The sequence below is a fragment of the Xiphophorus couchianus genome, chromosome 21 (assembly GCF_001444195.1).
Source record: "Xiphophorus couchianus chromosome 21, X_couchianus-1.0, whole genome shotgun sequence".
Lineage (NCBI taxonomy): Eukaryota > Metazoa > Chordata > Actinopteri > Cyprinodontiformes > Poeciliidae > Xiphophorus > Xiphophorus couchianus.
In genome coordinates, this window is record NC_040248.1 from 16,078,836 (window position 1) to 16,104,362 (window position 25,527).

Consider the following 25,527-nt stretch of genomic DNA (forward strand, 5'->3'; position numbering starts at 1 on the left):
TATTATTATTTAACCAGCAATATAAGATTTTGGCCTGCAAACTGGTGAGTTGATTTGTAAACTAATTAGCTTAATACACTTCTGCTGTAAAACCTTTATATGACATTGAAAAAGGACATAAGAATAGCAGTATCACTTTTGAATAATTTGAAATTAAAGTGCTGATGTGCACCCATTACACTCAATATGTCTGGACTAAATGTACATTATATGTTGTTCATACATAACCTTTGAGCCACTGACACATTCCTGCCTCTGGTCACTTGATCTTTAAAAAAAAAAAGTTCATGAGACCTTTATCGCACAATGACATCATCCCATCTCAAACTAAATGACAAACAAAATAAACGAGTTCATTGTGTAAAGTTTAATTCCAACAATTGTCTAATTTCCCCAAGCATTTTAAGCCTGAACTTTCAGTCAGTGTGCTCATCAACTGAGAAGACGCTGCCTTTCAAAAAGTACATAACAAGGCTTTGTCATGAAGAGTCAGTGGCATGCAAAACAGCTCTTGTTGGTCAGGAAGATGTTTCTCAAACACTTCGCCCTTGCTCTCAATTTCTCTGAAATCATGTCCTAATGATGACCCAAGGCCCACTTTTAATCACTATTTGCATTGCCCTTTTTAAAAATCATTCCACTTTGCTGCACAATTCTAACTGTGGAAGCATGAGATCCAGTGATGAAGTTCTTAGTAAACACAATAATTTGGGGTAATATTAGTTCTCCTCAGCGTATGACAAATTCTGATGAAACCGTGCAAAATTTTAACTGACCCTTCGATGACTTCCCCTTTCTTTTCTGTATCTTATAAAGCAAGTTTATTTCTACAACATCTGTTCCCAAGTATGATGAAAGGAAAGTTCAAGCTTCACACAAACCCTTTTTTATTCTTGAAAAAAGAAAAAGAAAATGCCACTCATTCCCACTGTTGCGAGGCCTTACAAACTCTGTGGCCAAGGAGAAAGCAAAGCAAGAAGAATCCAGAAACAACAATGACTGACAAGTAGATACATACACTTTTTGACAAAATTAAACTAACACTTCATCCATCATCCAGTTTCTGTACTCATATTGGCCTGTTCAGGGTTATTAGTGAAGGCTAGCGCCTTTCCCAGCAAAGAGATAGGGTACACCCTAGTCAAAATGCCAGTCTATCACACCACATTTCAATGCGACACTAAAATATACTTTCTTAAGTGATATTGTGATTCATAAAATTCTTTCTGAAGTAAGTAGAAAGTGTGCCATTGTTTATTGATAAGAGTCTTGATAAAAAATAAAGCAAAGGCTGCATGATCTTTTCAGATTTTTAAAGGGGTAGTACAATGTATGTGACATCTCCCCTTTTGAAAACAAATTCTAAACTCAGCATAAACCAACGGGATGAACATTTTTATACTCAGGTTAAAATATAAGTTTCTACTGCTTCAAAGCTTCAATGATGTTTGAATAATCTGCATGTGAATAATAAAGTAGCCTTGAAGGCTTATGTATTTTTTCCCTTTATGGGTCATGTTATTAATAGCCTAATCTTTCTTTTTTGCTTCAAATACAAGATGAAATATTTTGACAAGTCCACAAGGGGCCCCGGCCAAGTAAACATTTATTTTAATCAATCATTTGACAGTGAACTTAGTTAACGGTGAACATTTCATAGTGACTCTGAGATCACCATGAGTGTGCTGCTGCTGCTGTGAGTCCATCTGTATCTGTTTTGGATATTTATGGAGATTTTTTATTTTTTTTTTAACTATCAACAATAACTCTCGCGTTTGCCCTTGTGAGTGAACAACAAAAACTGAAGCGATCGATCGCTACCCTCTGAAGATTTTGTGTTTTGGAACAAGCAGTAGGGAAACAAATGGAAGCAAAGCCATATGAACAGCTGTATTGAGATAAACCGTCACCCCATATGCTGAGGAAAAACATTCTCTGCGCATTATGGAGGCTGAAGATGAAAAAAAAAATGCTTAATCAACTAACATTGATATTACTTCTGGCAATTAGGAGCATGCTGGTAATGATATGAGTTTTCAGCTGTAAATAATTATGCTGCCTGCGGGCCATGCTTTAATTCTCGGCTGTATCTATAAACAATAATCAAACCAACAGCAGCAGGGCTAAAAGTTGGAGATTTGCGATTTGCTGAGCAGAGATTGAGAAGCAGCTTATTGGAGCCCTGTGGTGATGCCACTAGTCGGGGTCACCTTTGGGTGCTGTCTCTTCTGTACAACAGCACACTAATGTTATTGATCAACCCGGATTTGTCAAAGTAAAACACACTCGTGCATGCACAGGTCCTCAAAAAAACATATTAAATCTTTCAAGCATGTATTGTTGTACAAATCGAGCTTCATTTATACTTGAGGCTTAGAAAAATAAAAAAATTTTAAATGGTCTCAAATCAATAAATTGAGTCTATTTTGATCAAGAAACAAATGACAAAGTATTCAAAGAAATCCAATAAAAGTCATTCCAATACTGATGCCTTTTGTACCTAAAAAAGTGCAAATTATTTCTGATAGAAAATTCTCTTGCCTCATTTTTTACAAAATTGCATCTCCACGCAATGTACTTAGCCATTTTCAACTTTATATCTAAAAAGAAAGTGTCAGCTTGCTGCTCTGTATAGACTTAGACGAAGTGCATAATTAAAGAAACATATGAAAGCCAGCAATGGGCCTGAGATTAATTAGGTGCATGTCAATATCCTCATCAATATCCGATTAACCAATGACACATGGCCCAATGAAGGATATTGATCTGTTCCGAGTGTGCGGCGTTAATAGGTTGAAGCCAAGAGTCAGTCACAGAGCTCATGGCAGAAAACTTTGGGGATCATAGAAAGTCGTCTTCATAGCCAAATCGTAACGATCGTGTGGTGCAGACTCATGGGAATCCATTTATTGCTATGGCCACAACTGAACTTAGTCAGCTTTTGCTCGAATTCCCACCCTGTTACTGATAATTAAAAATGACCCCAAAGGATCGTTCTCTCCCAAAAAGACTCAATCTAGATTAATGGTGGCGAAATGGCCAACATAAGTTAGTCCCTTTATGATAATGGTTATAATGATAATAATGAGAGCTTGGATGAAGGATGAACAATCCCCTGTCCTGGAGTTGAATCCCTATACAGGTTAATTAGGTAAGATAACATCATTAGCCACTCTCATGCCTGCACTGAAAATTAATTGGATAAGATGGAGATTTAGGTCTCTGTTTAAATCACATAAACGATCAACGACAGCTTTGGCAGAAAATGGGAGGGCCAAATCAGCGAAAATCTTATTTAGATTACATTAAACCAGCTTAATGAGGAAGAAAAAAAAAATATCCCAGTGGTTTGTTAATATAGGTGCTGCGAGGGCCCTTTAGGATGCACTGAACAGATTAAAAAGTGCATTAATGGTGTATTGTTTTGCCTTGTTAAATCCTGATTGTTTTCAGCTTTGTTTGATAATCAAGAGGAGATTGTGACATGGGTCACTAATCAAAACATTAAGATAAAGCTAACTAGTCTGCTGCAGCTGGTACATATTGAAGAACAAATGAGTAATATTACTTGTCAATACGGTACCTTGCAAACGTATCCCTATCCAGTTAATCTATTAGAAACTATGCATGATTGTAAATATGTATATATTGTTTAACAAACGGAAACAGTTGCAACCATCTGCATTTACCCACCCTTTACTCTGGCAACCTAAATAATACCCACAGTCCACCTGTGTGTTATTGATCTCAGTATGAACACATTATTAGAAGACCTTGGAGGTTTGTTTGAAGACATCACGAACACCACACAATTCAGGGATGACATAGTGAAGATGTTTAAAGTAACATTAAGATATGTGACAATTTCCAAAGCTTGGAACACACTCGCAGAGCAACTTTCAACGTTCATTCCTCAGTGTCTCTCATTTCACCATACAAACGCATGCATCTTCTAAAAAATAAAAACACTATTGGACAACTGCAACATCCACCAAGTCATGACTGAGAAGTGGGGAAAGGAAAAACAATCAAGACCCTCGCAGTAACTCTGGGGGATGTGCAGAAATTCAAAGCTCAGGTGGGATATTCTGCTTAAAACTTAACTAGCAATTCTGTATCCAATATTCTTTCCTCTATGGCAAAAGGGAAGCAATCACTGAAAGAAAAGAATGAGAAATCCCCCTGCAGTTTGCCACAAACCTTGCAGGAGACAAAGCTGCAGGAGAAGGTAACCTTTTTTTTTTTTTTTTTTTTTTTTTTACTGATTGCTGGGTTTCAGATGGTGTAGCACCGGCTACACACTCGTGTACAGTAGGTGGCGGTATGCACATTAAAGTTGCTTGCGATCCGTCGTAATAGAAAAGAAGAAGAAGACTATCACCGACGTCACCCAATGCAGATGGAGGGCAAGAAGTTTACTTCTGTTGATCCAGCATCAAGATGTCTAAAGTCATGTTTGGTTGTTCCAAGTGTTCTAATGGAGAGAAAGATAAACGTCATTTCGTGTTTTCAAGGTAGTAGGTCACAAGGAAGTTCATTTTAAAAAACTTATGGAAAAAAGAGGAGAAAAATGGATCAACAAACAGGAGATGTGGAAACTAACAATGCCAGAGTTTGCAGCGCCCACTTTCTAACAGGTAACGATCACATCATTTAAATTGTATTTCCATTTATTTTATTGGACAGTAATTTAGAAGAGCAAGCATTCATGTGTAAGGTAAAATATATTATTTTTACCTTATAGCTTCTTGGTAGTCCCCATTAGTGCAAATGTTGTTAGAGGCTAACTCAGTGCCGAGTCCCGGAGAGAAAAATATAATGTTTATTCAGTGGGACTTTCATGCAAAAAAAAAAGCTAAATGAAAAAAATATAACCTACCTAGCCATACAATCACAGTGAGCTTTGACTATTCCCCCATATGGTTCACGCGTCATCCGGGTCACGTGGCCGAAACCCAGCAGTATGTAAAATTCAATGAGACTTTTGCTACATTTATTTTATTTTATTTTTTTTCTTGGAAGCTGAGACTTGGAGCAGAACATGGCTGAATGCAGAGAGGTTCAAGATGTGTGAAACCACATGCGATGCTCTCATATGAACAATCTCCCTTCCTCTTTATAAAAAGCCACCAATGCCCTGATGGCTTTATAGTCATAAATAAGACAGTCTGAGTGTTTGTTGTAAGGGAACCGTTAGCTAGTAGCTCATGATTTTGTTCCAAGGGGGACATTAGTGTTATTAGTGCCAGGCCAATCCACTGGGCATTCTCTTACTATTCCTCACAGCAACCCCAGAGCTTGTCGGCTGTCTTCAGCGAAGAATTATATTTGTGTGTACCTCTCCATTAATAATGCATGGTGCTACATTTGTGTGAACTGTCATTTACACCATAATAGATGTTAAAAAGGCACCAGGAACAGTTTAACTTCAGTTTGGGGAAGTTAACGGAGAGTGGGAGATCACAAAGCAATCAGTTATACCTTTGGTGTCTGTGTTTCTAGTGAAACACTAAGTAAACACCTGGTTAAAGGAGCATCCTGCCACAACTCCCATTAATAATTCAGCATAGCAAAGAACACAAACATTAATATAGTATTGCCATCTGGTAGATTAAACTTGTTCCTGCCAACTTGAATGTTGATGAAGTTTTTTTTTTTTTTTACTGCCACCAATTGTTCTTTTTTAAAATGTCTAATCAAATTAATCTAATTCTGAATATCCATCATTAAAGTTTATCCGTGCCTAATTAATTCAAGACTTTCCCTTGTCCTTGTATTTCATTCAATGAAAGTGAGTGGGAGGAGGTTATCTGACACCATGTGTGTTGTGTGCCGCTTAGAAACGCCTGTCCACTGTTGGCCTGACGACTGAAGAGAAGCTGCCCATGAAAAGGCAAAAAGTCTGGCTTCATAAGGTAATAATCTGATTAATCTGAAGGGATACTACATATACAATAAGCAATATAATGTGCTACTTTTTTTATTGTAAGATACGTTGTTCATTTAGTCTGATCAAAGTCTGAAAGAAGCTGGTTTAGAGAGGCAATACCTGTTGAAAGTTTTTACACCTCCAACAGCAAGAAAATAAATGTTACATTTATTATCTTAATAACACACTAATCAAATGCAACACACTTTGAAATACTCACTTCAGTACAGTTAATTTATTTTTGGAATTAAAGTTTAATGCTTGGCTAGTGTGTTTTTGAGTGCATATGGATTTAAACTACTCAGCATGGAGGCAATGCAGCTGTTTTTATATGGCTGATGTGAGGTGGATTAGGTGGTGTTGTACATCAAGAATGGACCTGTATTTGTTGCTGCACCATAGCTCGGTCTTATCGTGACTATTTAATTATTTACCTGATCTTTGTGCAAAAACAAAAAACACTGCCAAATGAGGATTTCAGGTTGGATCACACCATAAAAACCATAAGTTAGACATGGATGGAGCTAAATACAAGAAACTCCAGGATAGCAAAAACCCCCAAAGCAAAAACCCCCAAACATACAACCAAAATTGTTTAGTTCAAAAGATATTCATATGTTAGAATGGTCCAGTCAAAGTCCAAAACCTAAATCCAACTAATAACCTTTGGCAAGAGTTTAACACTGATTGCGTTTGAGCCGTTTTGGAATGAAGAATGGGCAAAATGATCAATATTTGGGTGAATAAGATTAATTTCCCAGAAGACTTGTAGCAGAGCACAAGGTTCTCCAATGTACTGAGATTCTTTGTGGGAAAAAAACAAAACAAAACAAAAACACTTGAGAGTTGTTATTTGTGAGCCAAAAATAAATAAATCTGTTAAGAGACTTTAAATTTAGGGCATAAGGGGATAAAATGTGACAAAAGTACAAGGGATGTGACTACATTTTGTCGATGGTCATTATTTATAGGATTTATGATAGTTTATACCAATTTCTAAAAGCAATTTTTTCTGGTTTGCAAACAAACCGAATACTGTGATAGAAACAAAAGTCTGCTAAAAGTCATGAAGAGGAATTTTTGATACATTTTAGATGCAAAATTGAACACAGCAATTAACTGAACAAAAGGAGAGGCTGTGTTGTTGAACACTGAGCAGAGCTGTGTTTTTTTTCATATCTGAAAAATAAAACACCATGTACTGGTCAAAAAACAAACACATTAACAGAAAACTCTTTATGTATAATTTAGGTAGGCACACATTAAATAATTCAGTACACCACTGAACTCATACATGTTAATATTGCTGATCTGATTCTAACTCAGACGCAGCGAGCGCTCCGAATTCTCATGGACCTGAGGTTTTTCCAGCTTCGCTGTTGTGTTCAATAACTACGAACCTTTAGCAGAAAAGTGAATCAGTCATTTATGTGGTTCACAACAGCGTTGGCAACCTCTTTGTTTAGAGAGTCAGTGTTTGGCAGGAGGCTTGCAGCTTTAACAATTAATAGACTTCTCACAGCATCACAATTTTACAACCTGTGTAAAACATTCACACACGCAAAGGCACACACAACTCTTTAAATAACCCAGAAAAACAGTAAAGTAAACCGAAAACAGGAATGGTTTTGGCTTTTGGTGTCTAATTTAATATGATACACATGTAAAGGAAATGCTGCAAAACATCATCTGTGTCTTGAAGTATTACCTCTCTTCTGGTGATAAGTGCCACTGGATACAAATAGAGACAGCTGGAAATATGGCTAAAGCGTTTCATTCTCCACATTTGTTTACATAATCAGCTTTTTTTTTGAGGGCCACGATAAGGCTACATGGATATCCTGTGGTCTTTGCCTGGTTAATGTGAGCGGACCGCACACTGGCTTTGCTTTCTCTGAGTTATTACGTCGAGTGTAATTTGAAACAATTACAAAAACACTGGCCCACTTGTTACAACACTCATTTTCCCCTCACATATACAAACCACGGATTCAATAGCTTTACATGTTTTTCAATCACACCCAGTGGAGCAGTGTTCAGTGTGAAAAAGTGTAGCATTTCATCCTAGCTCGCATGGTATGGGATAATCTTTCACATTTTGCCCGGGGTTTGTTTTGCTATTTCAGCAGAAACTTGCACGAGCCATGTGAATTACCACAGGAAAAAAAATGATAAAAATACCAAATGATATTGTATCAGATGTAAATGAACAAACAGACTTGAATAATCGGGGCAAATAATTTGTTATCTCTGAAAATAAAGGCTGTTTATTATCCTTTCTTCTCAAAGATGCATTGCAGAGATAATAGTTTTAAACATACAAGCAGAAAAGAGATAGTGTGACAGAGCTTGGAAGGAGTTTTTCTTTTTTTTCTTTCTGCACACTAAGCTTCTATGACAGAGAGGAGAAGCTAAGCATGGAGGACATCTGCTTTTTTTCTTCAATAGAAGGAATTGTAGTTAAGATATTGACATGAAAACTGCACCACGTGTTAGTAATCAACATAATCTTCACATACAAATTAGTTAATAAATTATGTGTAAAAAGCGAGATTACACAGAGAGCAAGAATTGATTAAGAGACCTGAACATAGAGGAAATCCTTTGTTGGTGTTGTCAGCATCAGAAAGTCTCCTTTACGGTGAAGCTAGTCCCATTTATTAATGAAGTGGGATTTTTGGCCACATTCTCCTAACAAACTTGCTTGAAATTTTGAAGATGCTGCTAGTCTGATGTTTTGCTGTCTCTGCCGGTTTTGTATTGGATTCCGGTCAGGTAACTGACTGGGCCATTCTAGCAGCTTTATTTTCTTTCTCCGAAGCCAACCAGAGGCTGTCCTTGGCTGTGTGTTTGTTTGGGATTATTGTCTTGCCAAACAAACAGTGCTTCATGTTCAGATTTTTTTATTTTTTTAATCAAAAATTGATTCATCTTTCAATTGCATTAAGTCTACCCGTACCAACAAAGCATCCACACAGTGATGCTACTGTTTCTCGTGACACTGTTGATGTGTTGTTTGTAGGTAAGCGTCATTTATGAAATGACATCCAAGGGTTTTGGTCTAGTCTAAACAGATTATATCCTTGTAGTGTTATATTAGCTTGTCCAAAAGTTCAGATACAAGTGTGAAACACATTTCTACATGCTTTTTCTTCAGCAGTGAAGTCTTGTGCAGCATGGATTATATAGTCCTTTATTTGGAATAGCTTTATCTGCCATTTGTAACTCGTTCTAATGCTCTACAAGGAGATCTTACCGCATGAACATTTTGTCTCCTTTGTCTGAAATCACACAAAGGAGACAATTGGGCATGGTTGATTTGTAATGAAAATCTATCTTTTCCACTTCTTGAATATGACTCTAATGGTTTCTAAACATTAGGATAATTAAAAAATTTGAAAATGGGAAGCACTTTAGTAAGCACTTTGCTTTTACTCATTGTAAAATGCTTCTTCTGTTATTCCCTGATCAAAAGATGCATATATATAGGCTATCCATGAGGACTAAGATAGCTGAAAAACTTTCTTCAAATGTCCAAGACTTACTTCCTGTGTCATTCTATTTTCTACTTACGAAATGTCATTAAGTTTGGACTTGTTTTGATATGTTTGAATGTGTCAATAACTTGAAAATTTTATGACAATATATAGAATCAAAATATGCAGCTGATAAAACAAGACATGGACATATTCACTTCTCTGTAGTGGTATTTTTTTCTTTCTTTTTAAAAAAATTTTTAACTATAATAACTGCAAGTTTTAAAACAATATCAGTCATGTGGTTAAAACTGATGTCTTTATTTTGGCTTTTTATTTTGATTAATTTATGAGAATTGTTCTTGTTTTTCAGTCCATGGCTTACTGTTGCAGAGAGGTCACAGCCAGCCTGTCTTGATCTTTGGCCATTTGCGGAGATGGACGTCTTTGGCAACGTGAGTGCAGTTCCACTTCTGTTCCTCATAACAACATAGCTGAACTCGAGAAGGCCATACCTCATACCTCGGACCCTCCCTCTCTCTTAAGGTGCTGCTGCAGCCTGACCATTGACATTTAACATTCCTCCGCACTGCCTCTGCATTCTCAATGGGGGATTGAGGAGAGCAGAGGCCAGTGCCCGGTTCTCAGGGGTAAAAACAAAAAGGCTCTTGAAAATCCCAAAGAGTTCCCATGATCCTAAGAAAGACCTTGATCCGACCTGTGTTAGATTTCCATTCCATGGATTAAGGGCACACAAAAAAGGGACATATTTGGGTGATTTAGTTTGTCCCTTGGCCTGGATTCTGATCAAGGAAGTATCAGAGTTCTACTGGCTGGCATTAAAATATGTGGCATGGTAATTTGGCTAAAATAAGAATTCATGAATTTTTTTTTTTTGTTGTTTTTTTTTCTGCCCACAAAGCTTTCATGGCCTTCACTGAAACAAAGTCCCTGCAAAAACACTTGTAGTGACATTTAATGGTGGAAAGTTTTCAAAGTCATTTTTCAAAGTTTTTCCACTAACATACACAATCTGTTAGCATCAAAGGAGCACACATGCATAAATAATTGACTAATTCACTTAAAGGGGGCCAGCGTAGATTAATTAAGCTTGAATACTAATTATGTTTTTCTGTCTACACCAACCGACGCAGTTGTTGTTTAGAAGAAACTGTTTGGTGGGTCACAATTACCGTGCTCACATAAGTCTGCTCTATAAATTAAGACGCTTGCATATTTTAATGGCAGGGCTGGCTTTTTCTTTGAAAGAAAATGCTAACCTTATCTTTAGTGACGACGAGGGGGGCTTTGTAGAGGTTCTCATTGTTCTTATGACATTTCACATTTCATACATCATTTTTTATTTTTTAGTTTTACTTGTATTTTAAAAGAGACTTTGTAGCATTAAAACATGACAGTTGTTGAGGCCTTTATTGATTTTTCAAGCTGTTTGGTTTAATCCTTCAAAAAAGCTTAACCTAAGTGCAAAGAAATAAACAATGTAGGATGATTAAAAATCTTTCATATATCACGTCCGGCCAACATTAGCAGATGTTGATTGTAGAAAATCTAACATTACAGCAAGAGACAAGATATGCGCAGAAGTCTTCATGGCGGGCTTCTGAAAACTTCTATCACTTCCAGAAAATCTCACGCCCCTGACTCCTATGTGCCGAGTGTTTCGAGTGTTTTGTCTGGAAATGGTAGCTCTAAAGTGTCCTAGGGAAGACGAGCTCTCGCTGTCGACTCTCCCCTGGCAAGCAGCGTGCGCAGTGACAGAGGAAGACAGCTCAAAGCTGGGGCCTTGTTTACAGCTGTGCGGGGAAGAAAACAGGCAGACGTAAATGAGGGTTGACGGTTTCATGAAGCACAATTGGTTGACGGCAGATTCAATGTGACTGGGCTGAACTGGGCGATGATCCGTACAGTATGCAAAATTCACTTTCTAGCTGGTCTGTGCCCACCAGCCCCTAGCGGCAAGCGGTCTTCCCCAAGCCCTCCTAGCTATGCCTTTGAATGCAACAAGAACTGAACAAGGCATTGTTGTGCTCTATTCATTTTGACAACAATCACATTTAAAAGGAAAGAAAGGAAATACGTCATGAATTTCTTTTGACACCACAAATAAACTACTTTTTTTTTTCTGAAGCTGAATGCAGAGTTCACATTTTGGATAAAAATAACCATGAGATTAAAAAGGCAAAATGACAGCAGGATATTTATGCTGAGTGTAATTGCAATGGTACAACAATAACTGCTTTGCACTGGGGAAATGTATAATGGGACTAAGCAGTTGGGTTTTGAACCGTCATTTCATTCTCAAAACTTTTGAATTTATTTTATAAACCTCTATGACACTTTTCCCCCCTTAGGATTAAATTCTTGCTGTCATTTTGGAAGTGCAGCATCTGTATGTTACATCCACTTACGACATATCAAGCAACAGACCTCGTATGGTCTGAGGATGTTGTCAATGTCTCCTGAAATGCCTCTCCTTCTAGCTAACGACAGATAGGCTAACATGTAGATCCGATTTCTAATGACAGTAGCCAGGATGTGTCATGCAGGGTCTTGATTTGCAGCAGGAATTATTATTTCTTTGTCTATTGAGTAAAAAATAAAAGGGAATATCAGTTTTTTTTTAATTAGCAAAATTTCTATTAACTTTTCTATAATTGTTGCTTTGAGTATTTTAATTATAATATTCTGCTCTTGCACATGAGTTAATTGCAGACACTCAACCCCATGTGGGTGCTCATAAGATACTTACCTCAAATTTATTATTTCTGAAAGGTTCTCACCATTTCCAAATCAAGCACTTTTCCATGATGGGGCTTAAAGTGTTTTCTCAAAAGGACCAAACAAAATAACTTCGCTGGAAAACAGTAAGCCTTCCAAATATTTGATGAACATTTTGCTCTCTTAACACCTCACTGACGCTAAAAATCACACGATTCTTCACTCAGTAACAGAATTCACACTAAAAAGTGTTTGTGCTCTCTGTTAGCATTTAGGAATCTCGCATTTGCTAATTGGGAAAAGATTGAATTTGTTAGGATTCCACTGACAGATCAGTTGTGGTCAAAGTGTAATTTGTCCGCTTCTGGTCACCTGATGATTAATTTTAATTTGACGATTAAGGAATATATGGAAAATGGTAAGAAAGAACAAAAATACAGGGAGACAGTCATAACCAATGACAAAATGTTCTCTCATCTTTGCTACGACACAGTACGTACAAATCACAGACGATGATTGGTACCCAGTCGAAAGGAAAATGGTTTTTAAATAAGTTACAATTAGATAAGCATTAATCTCAGTGGTATAAATGAATGTCTTGCTGTAGGGCTTGTCGAATGTAAAAACAGATTTACAAAAACCCCTCTTTCCAGATTGGTCTGGAAGTCATCCTCTGCTATTTTAATTGCTCTGTCATTTAAAACTGAAAAAGCCCCCTCTGTGCCCCCCCAACAACAGTCTGCCCCTTGATTTTGCCTTTGAAATTAAATATTGTATACAAATACATGCTGTTCATGGGTATGAGCACCGTTCATCACTGGAATCTGCATAAAATAATGCTTAAAGAGCTCCATACGCTTTAAGCAACGGAGCTCTTTCATATGGTACGTTCACATGTAAACATATCAGTAACACAAAAACACAACTACTTATGTCCTTTCCCTCCTGCCTCTGCATTGTTCTTCTGCTTTGCAGAAATGAGAGAAATGTGGGAATGTGGCTTGTTTCACATGTTTATGAATTCAAAGAAAACCATACTGGCTTTTGGATATCTTTATTTTATTTTATTTTTTTTTGCAATTGAAGACCACCTACAGGGGTACTTTAAAGTTACCATTTCCCCAGAGAAATGTATAGATCTCTCCTGCAAATGTGTCACATTTTATTTACATTTTATTTGGAGGCTTTAACATAAGTCAGGCGCATTTAGGTAGATGTACAGTGACGCAAAGAGAAGCGCAGACCGTGTCTGCGCACCCTTATCCTATTTGGTTAAGAATGCACAATTTTCCAGGAGATACTTTTGTTGCCTCGTCGTTTTAGAAACGCGCAGGAAGTATTTTAATGTGACCTTCATTACACATTCATGTCAACTTTTCTTATCTATTTATGATTAAATTCTTTTCCACTCCTGTTGTTCAATTAGTGCTTGACCCCTTTAGCGGCGATGTAAATTAAATGACATTTCAGTGTCGTCCCATATTTAAAATACTGCGTTAGTTGCGGATCATAAATGATGATCTTCATTCTGCAGCTAATTTATTCATTTAACAATTTCCCTCCAGAAGTTACAGCAGAAGGCTCTGCAGCAACCTAAGCAGAAGAAATCCAAGTCGGCTGAATTTCTGATGGGTGAGTCCTGCTTGATGAGTTATTGCTCATAATTTGTGTAAGGATTAATTAACTAATTACAGACAAATGGCTTTGGGCTAAATTTTGCTCTTGCTTGTCAGGGCGCAATTTGTAATTATTTTAATCATTTCTTCTCCTCTTTTTTTTTTATCCTCCTCCTGCAAGATTCTGATTTAATTTTAACCTAATTGTGTTTTAGTATCATTTGAGGAGGATGCGCCTGAACATTTAGAGGCATAGAAATCAGTAGTAGAATTGTTTTAATAATAAGTATGTCTAATATTAAAAAAATAAATAAAAATGTGGTGAGTCATTCTGACCTATAGCTGTTGTTTTGGCCTGTGTGTCAATGCCTTTCAATTTATGTTGCTGCTTATTTTATCAGGGAGCGAGGAGAGAGCTGCTGTTGTGGGCATAGAAAATCCTGCGTTCAATGGAGAAGGAAGCGCCGCGCTTTCCAATTCTCCGAGTTGGCTGGGGAGAAAAATGCGAGGTGACAGGCCAGATAGCACCCTTGCAGCTCACCAAAAAAAATTGGAGCTGCAAGCCCCTGCCAGTGAAAGAGGTGAAGCTTCATTCTTCATTAGCCTCAAATCTGTTGACAGTAGATGTGTTCCTGATCTAACCTTTCTCTCGCTTCCTCCTTCTTTTCTCTCCTGCTCTCTCTCTCACTCTCTCTCTCTCCATTCGAGGGGCCCTTGGTCCTGGCATTCCAAAGCAAGCGTGTCCAAACAAGCACGGTCGTATAACTTCTTCCGCTGGAGATCGCTCTGCAGTAGTGGGTGTTCTATCTCTATCTAGAAGTACCCTCGACACAATCAGCCTTGACTCCCACTCTCGGCTACATGCCTTGTGGTGGGCTGGAGTCATAGGAGAGTGCATTTACATATGCTACTATGTTACCGAGCCGATCCGCTGTCTGTGTGGTGTACTCACAACACCCCCGAAACACGGCTTTAGGCCAATCAGGCATACGAATATGCCCCTTTATAATTCAGTATGTCAGGGAGAACTCTTGAGGAATGGGATGGTAAATTAGGATGCGTTCAAGGTTGCGAGTGTGCCAGTTTTTCTCAGGGATGAGTCACATTTTAGATTCTTGATTTAATGTGGCTTATTTTGCTTTGGCTGTGGATGGTTAATAATTATTTTACCCTTATTGTCATTATTAGTAATGCAATGGAAATAGAATCAAACTCATGTGGGCAGAAATATTTATTCCTGAGTTGTTCTCCTAAAAGTGCAAATTTTTTATTTTGTCTAGTGTTCCTATAAAATGCATCCTGGTGTAATATTAACAACACCACTGTTTTAAAATGGAAACTGTCCCTTCTTGTCTGCTAATGGAATATATATGTTTTATTTCAGTGATCTACAGTAAATGTTTTTTTTATTGCAACAAATTTTGATTTGAATGTTGAAGGCATGGAGTAATTGTTAAAGCAATCCTTTTTTTTTCTGAACATATGTATTTTTATGGCCTTTCTCCTACAGCTGTGTAGCAGTGTTATTAAACTGAAACAACATAAGATCAACTGCTTATAACAGGGGAAAACAACTGCAATCAAAAAAAGTAACATTTGTAACAAAGTTTAAAATCAAACTACGTAAAAGGTTACATAGTTAACAGTGTTAATGAATTGTAAACAGCAACAAAACAATTACTTGCAACGGTTTAAAGAAGTATAATTTGCGAAAAAGAAACTATTTGTAAAAAGTTACCGAATTATAATGATACAAAAGGTAAGATTTACAGTATGTCACTGTTATCAAGTAACAAACTATATGGTAGAAAATATTTGTAGCATAGGTAACAATTGCAAACTACTTAAAATACATATTGGCAACACTGTTTTCACCGTACCACATCATTAAAAGGAAAAGTTAGCAAACTATATAAAAACAGGGCTTTCATCATAAAGCCCAATAAAATAGACATGTGACAAAGATATATTCTGACACATAAATTTAAAGATGTTTTTGTGGTGATGTAACCACTGAATTCACAAGTCTGCAAGTTTTTTTTTTTCTCCCCTCCAGGGGGTCTTTTGTGGGCTCTAGTGTCCCTTATATGAAAGGAGGCTGACAGGAAAGAGGGAAGGAGAGGGGGGAAGACATGCGGCAAATGTCGCCGGGTCCGGGAATTGGCCGCGTCGAGGACTCAAGGCCTCCAAATGTGGGTCGCGCTATCCACTACGCCACCACAGCACGCCCTCCGCAAGTTCTGTTTTAATGCTTTTTATAGAACTGTTAAACAAGATGCAATGTTATATAGCAATCGTATTTTAGCAACACATTAAGAAATTAATTTGTTTTTTAAATGCAGTCATACAATCACCACACCAGCATACTTGGATTAAATAAAAACTTAGTATCTAGCTAAAACATAACCTTAAGATAGAGAAATACAAAATATGGCAATTAGTTTGCTGAATTCTGAAAGACTCAGTAGTATTTGTGTAAAATTTGTGTGACACTTTGACTTAAAAAAATAACTCATATCGTTTTTGCTAACAGTGTCTCTGGCTTTCGAGAAACGTTAGTTTCAGATACTCTGTATGTAAGAACAGATAATTGAAATTTTCATTAGAGGGATGAATTGGAGGGCAGCCAGACTATTTAGGTAAATCACAGCTATGACTCAAAAGGCGATTCACGAAGCTACTACCATTATGCAAATTTGTGTTTGAAAAAAGGGTTTCATAACCTCAGAGCTATTTGCAGAGAAATTGTTCAAACTCGTTGCTAACAGTGTGGAGGGACTTAACGTGAATTTCACAGTCAATTTATGGCACCATTGAAAAGTCACACCGCAGCTTCTGAGTTAATAAGTATTTCCGTCTGAGTGTTTAACTTCAGAGTACGGACGGTGTGTGCAAACCCATTGCTGAAATTTTAGATGAGCTTGAAAGGATCTCTGTGAACTCTGTCATATTTGGGTGGTGGTGCTCCAATCCAAACCCACCTACTGACAACTTTTAAGCATCCAAGCTCCAACACATTCAGATTCCTGTAAAGAGAGGCCTTGTCTCAAATAAGTATCATGATTTAATGGACCATGCCCCTACAACTTACAAAGTTGCCCCTACAAATACAAAGTAAAGCAATTTTGGATCGGAGTGAAAAATTCAAGACTTGTAAATGAGAATGATTTGTGGTTAAGGAAGCTGCTCGGCAGTGTGTACTCTCAATGGAACAAGCCCTGGAGTCATTTGATTCCCATAAAATGTGTGGCGCAGACTTGATACCCATAGGTCAGTGATTGCTAATAAGAAGTCAATGAGACAAGGGCTCGGGTTATTTTCCTTTGGATCAGGTCCCCCAAACTCACCTAGTCCTCAAGGCCGCTGACCTCGGAGTATTTAGAAGGTATTGTCTTTGAAATTCCAGGTACTTTAAGGCTTGTAGACTTTCTCATTAGTTTCTTTTGAACATGGCAAACATATGGGAGTTGTATTTAAGAGATTGCCTGCCTTGACCTTTTGCGGCATGCTAATTAGGCCCCAGAGCACTGCAGGCCAAAGAGAGGTGCTCTGAGAAGCCCAGCAGTCTTTTTTCCCACTTCGCTCTCTCTGCCTCGGAACTTGTCTCGTCTTGGAGCTGCCTTATCTGCTAGCCCACCGCTGCCACTGCCCTTCTACAGTGTGCGTTTCAAAATTAAAATTTTGCTTCATGTGCTTCTAATAACCACTAACCTGAACCTGTACAACTCCCTCCTTCCCTTCTCATACACTTCCCCCCCACACCTCCCGTCTCCCTTTTCCCAACCCTTCCACTCTCCCTCCTCGCTTTCCAAAGGAAATGAACGTGTTCGAAATTACTTTGACCCGCCACCGCCAGAACAGACAGACCCAAGGCAATGCGAGATGGCTGGGGTCAGCGCCGAAGATGAGCTGGAATTAAGTATGCCATTCTCTGTCATAATGGTTCTCCTCGGTTCATTAAAGAGGGGTGAGAGAGATCACTGGTAGCAGGCTGCCATTTGTGACGGCGGGACATTTTATGTAAATACACCAAACGATGGCATCACTAGATTGGCTACCCAACTCGTTGTCATTGATGAAGGTCACGAATCACTGGTCAGTTTTCATTTCACTGTAGAGTTTCCTCTCCCCAGTCAAAAAGACACATGTAGAGCCACATCAATAGTTTGCAGCCTTCTGCTAAAATGGGCCTATTAAAAGCAAGCTCTTGGGAGCCAAGCAATATGCATGTTATAATGAAACCTGGCTATTAATGGAGAAGCCATTTCACCTGTATCTTTTGGATATCACTGCCTTGTAATATCAAAGGATTCACCAAATCAAATCTCATCACATGATGACAGGCCAGCTAACAGGCATGTTAATGCTCCTGTGTCATTACTCCCATCTGCATTTTCACCCTCTTCCGCTGCAGCCAATGTCTCCAGTTTGCAGGCAAAGATGTGGTTTAGATTAACTTGTCTGATAAATTGAAAATAATCTTGAAGCTGTTAAATGTATGAGATTTTTTTTTTTTTCACAGAAGGTGAAGTCATTTTCTGAATGTTTTGGTTTCTAGAAATACTGAAGGCAGATGAAAACAGACTGTATGAAAGAATGACGGCATTGCTGAATGAAGATGAAACCTTTATAAACATACCTGGTATGTATCCCATTAGTATTCTGATACTTTATCTTAGTTAGCTTTAATATTCACCACATTGTTATATTTCTTTGGTGACTTGTGCTATTGATCAAAACACCATAGTTCATAATTTTGATGTGCTGGAAAACTGCTACATGTTTTTTTAAATAATTTCTAGAATTTTCAAAGGATTGACAGACAGTTTTCTTCAGGCCTCCCTTATGCTGATACATTTAAATAAAATCAGTCTACCCAATAGCCATATGATGTATTAAATTTACAGAACAAAGTCAACCTGTGTGTAGGTTTGCACAATTGCTATCCCCCTAAACTGAAAGGCCAAGTGAGGAGAACATTAATAAAAGAAGCAGCTAAGAGGGCAATGGTAAATCTGGAACTGATACAGATTTCCAAAGCCCTGATGACACACTCTGCTGAAGGTTCAACTATCTGTTCTCTCCACCAACCTGCTCTTTTGCCAAGTTGAAAGAAAGCAATAAGAAGTCTCACTTGCAGTTTGGCACAAGCCATATGGAGGAGACGGCAAACTGGTCACATCAGAGCAAATTTTAAGTTGCATCCAAATCCATGGGATGATGCTGGGTATTGGATACCAATACACAACACAGTTTTCAGATTTATCCCATGAAAAGTTTGAAAACTTTGCATTCTTTTCCATCCAGTTCACAATTATACACCACCGTGAAGGGGTCTGTCACATAAAGTGCCAATAAAATATGTAGAGTTTTGCAATTGTAGCACAAATGTGAAAATGTTTAAAGGTTGTAAATACATTTGCACGGCATTGGACCCTTCTAGATTATAGTAAGACTTAAATATTAAATTCTGTAAGTACAACAAGGATAGGATATACATCCATAGCAAGACTTCAGACATAGAAAGAATGAAGTCAAAAGGGACCCTACCTTGTGCTTTCCATGGATGGCGATTGTTTTATGGCAGGTGTGTCTTTCCTAATTAAGTCACTTTCATTTCATGCTGTATTCATCAAGGCTACACACAGATGGTTAAAGCTTGGCATTGTTCTACATGAAGGCTGTTATACCAGATCCTTTTGCCATGACACACACCTACTTTGTAATTCCAGCACACGAGCGATGGGTTTAGGCCCGCTTCAGCATGGTAGAATTTAGAAGGCTTGCATTATTCCCCATTGTTTTGGATTTAGCTGTACTACTGAGATTAGTGCCCCTATTCATTGTCTTGGGATGTTCATAAAAATCCCACCGGAGAATGTAAAGAGGATCTCGGATTAACAGTTCCACGCAATAGGCTGAGAGACAGAAACGCAAAGAGTGACACCAAAGGAGAGGAAGAGCGCTCGCACTCCTGTGCCGACGTGAAACTGTGGCGACTGCCAGTTAACACTTTACTAAGCAACAATAGACTTCAAAACAATTACCTTATGTAGTTGTATGGTTGCCTCCCACCGGTATAGACCGTACAGTGTTCTATGTGGCAGCAGGGCAGAAGGGAAGTATGTCTTCATAGCTGATCCTGGTATTTAGTGACTGCTTCTAAGGCTTTTGTTTTTGATTTCCCAGTCTGTCATATAAAAAAACATGAATTTCACAAGCCAGAGAATGGATAAAACAAAAATATTAATAAAATGGACAGTGGCCAGTGCTGAGGATGTTTTTTTTTTTTTTTTTGTCAAACAGATATCCTGCAAAAACCTCTCCTGTCTGTCTAAAAATAATCGTTTTTCTTTATCTTGATGGATTCTTTTGCTTTGGCTCAGCGAGGTACAAACACAGAACTGGCACTCTTTTCATTCCTGTTTTCTGCGAGGCGTGAAGCAATGATAGCAACTTCTTTACAAAAAGCATTAGGCAACGACAACAGCTTTGGCTCCTACACATGTTGGACTGCACACGTTGAATACACTCTATGCGCTAAAAGAATTGTCATGTTTTCTATCACTGAGGGAGGACAACAAAACTGCAAAGACACACAGCGAGAAGACTGTGTCTAATTCTTGCGATTGGTTATAAAGAAAGTGTGGTTCTGCAACACTAGAACTGCAACTGATGGCATCTTTATTCTACTCTTAGCAAACTAAGCTTTAGTTTATTTACAACTTTATGCTGTCTATCTAAATTTCAAAATAATATTGTCTTAAAAAGTATTGTTCTGTTGCTTTAGCACAAAGATTTGCAAATATATTGACATGCCTCAAACATTTTATTATGACTTCAGATTTTTTTTTATCACTTATTTTTAGGTCACTTAATCATGAGGTAAAATGAAAACAACAATAAACAATAAACAAATATATTCTTCTTAATAATTCCCTGACTTCTTTAAGCAATGAGTGGTGCTGGATTACAGTTTGACAAAGTTGAGGGGCTAATTACAATTGCATGTCATACTTTTCAGATTTTCTTTGTGAAAAATGTTGAAATATTTTTCCTTCACAGATGTGCGCAGCTTCCTGTTTTGTTCTATCCCATTGGTGTTGAAAAGTCTTTTGCCCTGAGAATGAAAGCTGACAAGTTGAAAGTGCTTGTGGGTCATGAATAAATAATGAATGAAAAGGCTAATCTACATCTTTTTAGTAGTTTAAAATCTCAATTTAAAAATGCTTAAAAGTCACTATCTGCATCAATAGTCCTTGTTTACAGGCCAAATTTGTACCATTCTTGAATTGTGACCAATTCACATAAAATTATTTGGACACCCTTGATCTATCACACAAAGTTCCAATAAAATAGATTTAAGAGTGTAGTTAAAATGTGGGAACATATGGAAAAGTTCAAATTGTGTGACTACGTTTGGAAGTATATGCAGAGATTGTGAAAGTGCATGTGTGGATCTGCCTTGTTTTTTTGTTTTTATTTTCCTGCATAAGTACATGACTGTCCACCTCCACATTTTCTGTGCAAAAGCACACACATCAGTGTGTGCGTGTTTGTTTGCGTGCGTTGTGTGTGGAGGTGTGCGTTTCTGCTAAGTATGCTCATCCATCAGCATGCGAATGCATGTGCCGATGTTTATGAATGCCCATCCGCCTGTGCATCTGTGTGTGCCTGTTTGTATGCATGTGTCTGCGCGTACTCACCGATGCGTTATCTCTCCAGGTACGCTGCAAGCCTCGAGGGATGAGGAGGTGTTGGAGGTGAAGGCGGGTGATCTGGTGCTTCAGCGGCGACTGCTGCTCCACAGTGGTGGTGGTGATGCCTCGGGCCCCAGGCCCTCCCAGGCCCATACCATTGCCAAACCACAGGCAGAGAGTAGTGCTTGGCTGGGAGGAGAGGCTGGACTCCAAGCAGGGAGGATGGTAACAGGCAGGGAAAGTGCTGTAAAAAGTAATGCTATTCTTTTATTTGTTTCAGAGGCTGATTTATTGTGTAGGGATACTGTTAATATAAAGAATAACACTTTTCTATGCAGTTTTGTGCACCTTACTGTATATGGTGGTATAGCATTTAATGCATGTTAATGTGAAAAAATCGTGCTCAAGATCTCTCTGAGATATTTGAAAACTCTATAGTCTGTTAATAAAATTAATTAACTTAATTCACATCGCTCCAGTAATATTCTAGACAATCTTTGGAGTTGTTTTATGTGTTTTTTTTTGTTTTTTTTCTTGCAGCAAGAGCAGCTGAGGAAGTGATCCCCTGCTACGCCCAGCAGCTGAGGGAGCGTGTGCGGCCTGACATGATCACGCTTGGCAGCCTTTCACTGCAGCAGGTCAGTGCTACAAAGGGGAATATCTGTGTCATCATCCCATATTCACCAGCGCATCAGCCGTGTCCATTATGCTGTGTATCAGAGGTCTGGCTAATGGACACAGTGTGCATGTGTTTGTGTGTGTCTTAACACGCGTTTGTCTGCTTTTGTCTCTCTGTTTGTAGACTGTATGTATAACTTGCTTTACTGATTCTCCTCTTTCCTGTTTCACCCTGGGTTGTGTGCTCTCTTGTTCTGTAATCTTTATTTTTTGCATTTGTTTCACAGATTTCATAAAATCTCAGCTGTGATTTTTTTTTTTTTATTTGCAAAACAAACACTCAAGGTTTTTTCCAAGGTTAGATTACTCATTCTTGTTTAGCCCAATATTGGAACATGGATTTCAGCTTTATCCTTTATACCACATGCAATATTCTCACCTAATTCTTTTATTCAGTTTTATTCTGTCTTTCAACTTTCAACTATGTCTATTGCTTTTGCTTGCTTCTTTACCCAGTCTTATGGTCTTTTCAGTAAAAATAGAGCATGACAACATATTATCTTACAACAGGGGATTTTACAAACTAGCATTTAAGATCAGACGCCTTTCTGAGAAAAAAAAAGTGTTTGCATGCTTATACTCCCCCAGTCAAAAGAGGAATGAGAGTAGATAGAAGAATGTCAGGGTTATATTGTCTTGGGAAATCCAGTTTGCAAAAGCATTGCAGACATTAATGCAGAAGTTCTATTCACTGTATTTTTAGTTCTAATCTCATTTGAAAAGACAGTGAGAATATTACATGAATAGCGATCAAATGTAATATAGGAACAAAGGTACAAACAGTGTTTCAATGTCACTTGGAAGTCACTGCAACAGTTGACTCATCTTCACATAAGTGGATAATCAGTAGCATCCACTCTATCAGTGCTGGGATCAGTGTTATTTTATTCTGGTAAAATATGCACGTGCTCCGTTACTGTTTGCACACCCACCTTCAAATGAAAGAACATTATCCACCAGAGATTTCACATCTATTTAAAAATTATAGCTTTTTTTTTTCTCTTCTCTTTCTTCGTCTGCAAGATGCTGTCACTTAGTAATGTCAATGTGTCTGAATTGGGGGGAGTGGGTGTGTGTGTGTGAATGTGCTGACTGAATGTAAAACTGGCTGAAACACTCATCAAATGCTCCATGTCTTTAGGGTCTGGCTCAGTATTGATTGCCTGCAGATTGCATTACAGTTGCTCCTTGTGCTTAATTCTGCTATTATGGTGCACTGTACTGTTTCATAAGTCTGCATCCATTGAAAGTGTGTGTGTGTGTTTGTATTTGCATGTATTTTTAGCAACCAGATCAGAAGGGAACCCAGGAACAGAGTGAGTGGGCAAAGAGAAAAAAAAGGCTAATGGCTTTTTTCACTGGCAATGTCGAGGTAAATGCCCATGCATCATATGGAAGCTGAATCAAGTGTATCTACATTTTTAGCCTCCTGAGTTGTTTATAACCTTCTTTACAAACCATGCTCTCTATTTTATTTGCCCTATTTATTAGCTTCAGTTTAAGATTCTTTAAATGTTATTGCATTTAAAACTATTAAATTCAATAACAGTTTTCTTAGCTCACCTAAAATCTTAAGCTATCTGCCTTGCAAAAACATTCAAACTCCTTATTCTGTCACATGACAACAACACAAGATGTGTATTATATTAATCTTGTTGGATTAATCAACCCAAATGAGGACAGTGGCTCACACTGCCTATTTGCGGTTCAGTATTCACAGATTTTCTGAGGAACGTAACTCAGTATTATTCATAGCAATTTCACTTATTTGATGATTATTTATTTCTTTATTTACGGTTTTTATTTTTCATGAAATGAAGGTTGCACTGAGAAACAATACCGTTTTACCTGCTACTGGCTGATGTTTGCAAAGCAGCCAATCCATGAGGGTCATTAATTTACCTTGGCATTGATCGGTTCTTTCCCCAAGAGCGGAAATAAGGAAGACTGTAGCTGTTAGCTTCTGTGGTAGTGCTAACACGGTTTCAAATGTGCGCATTAATGCATTTTAAGACATATTTTGTATTTGATAGATTGAATGGGTGGATACAAGTGTTTTCAGAGGGAATTTTAAGTAGCTGTAAATTTTAAGTATTCGCTAGTGTATGAAACAGTACCAAACAGTGCAGAGCCGTGCCTTACTGTTCATTGGAAACGATGCAAAGAAACAGCATAGAAGGCTAATTAAAAAGCTTCAAATTTTTTTCTATCTTTCTAATTTGTCATCAAATGTGAAGCAGGCTTCAAGTGTGAAATTTTTTTTGCTACAGCCAGAATAGTTCAAAGCTTTTTTGGTCAACATGCAAAGTGCAAGGTGTGGGGAACAGTAACAGTGGGCACACTATACCCCCATCAAGCACGGTGGTAAGAGCTTCATGTGGTGGGATTCTTAGCAGGAACAGGGGATCTGCTAATGATTGATATCAAGATAGATCAAATGAATGATCAAATTTAATCCTCCAGCAGGATAATGACCCTGAACAAACAGCAAGTACATCAAAAGTCTCATTAAAAAAAAAACAAGCAAAAAAAAAAACATATATTTGAGATAAAATGCCCTGATAAATATCTAGACCTAAATTCTACAGAAAAAAATGTGTTTCAAGGGTTAGAGAAATAACTCAAGGAGTGAAAATATTCTGTAAAAGGCACTGTAATTTGTAACATTACTGAATACAAACATTTTTGATAAAACATTTAAATGAGAGAAATCCCTTCAATTGATGTAATTTTTGAAGGAACCCAGTTCACAGAAGGACAGTGATGAAGTGTTAAGACCCCAGCCCAGAATGAACACATTGTTTCAGTGGTAAGTACAGCTCCTTTCATATCACCCCCTTACCCCCCATATGTAAAACTGATGTCACGTGACTGTAATCATTAATTGTGTGAGAAGCATTTGTATTACCATTGACGCGCCAGATTCATATGTTCTCTGCAAGGCTTCTGCTGTCAGCAGGCATTGCATTGTGGGTAATATGGCTCAGGGGCACAGAAATCTGTCCATGTCGTTGGGCTAGGAGGTGCATCAATTCTTGCTCCATCCACTTTGGTCAGGCTTCACATCTTGTGGCGAGAGCCCTGCGGGCAATCAAGCTTAGCATGTTTAAGTTTTCATTAATTACGGACTACCATGCTGGCTGAGATGATAAAAATCAAGAAACTAGTGTACGCGTCAGAACCGCGGCTTGTGCTGGCCCGTGTTATGGGTGGGTGGTAAGTCGGACACCAGCCCTGTCAGATGAATGTGATTTGGAGTTTAGCGAGATGACCTCCTCCAGACAGCCTTGAACACTGTAAATCCTTGCTGATATCAATAGTGGGTGGCTATTAGACATCGGAGACTTTCTACGCATCACCCAGGGCTACATCTGCCTGAAATGGAAAGA

At 38.1% G+C, this 25,527-nt stretch overlaps 1 protein-coding gene across 1 annotated transcript in view; it reads left to right on the top strand.

The window, feature by feature from the left end:
- The window catches only part of ofcc1 (orofacial cleft 1 candidate 1), a 166,822-nt gene that overhangs the window by 70,295 nt on the left and 71,000 nt on the right, over positions 1-25,527 (top strand). The window contains exons 4-13 of the mRNA XM_028005695.1: positions 5,841-5,915; positions 9,779-9,860; positions 13,710-13,776; positions 14,162-14,341; positions 17,575-17,679; positions 18,319-18,402; positions 21,486-21,713; positions 22,001-22,098; positions 23,424-23,510; positions 24,877-24,947. Of these exons, the coding sequence (XP_027861496.1) occupies positions 9,843-9,860; positions 13,710-13,776; positions 14,162-14,341; positions 17,575-17,679; positions 18,319-18,402; positions 21,486-21,713; positions 22,001-22,098; positions 23,424-23,510; positions 24,877-24,947 (938 nt within the window). The 5' untranslated portion in view covers positions 5,841-5,915; positions 9,779-9,842. The remainder of the gene's footprint in view (positions 1-5,840; positions 5,916-9,778; positions 9,861-13,709; positions 13,777-14,161; positions 14,342-17,574; positions 17,680-18,318; positions 18,403-21,485; positions 21,714-22,000; positions 22,099-23,423; positions 23,511-24,876; positions 24,948-25,527) is intronic.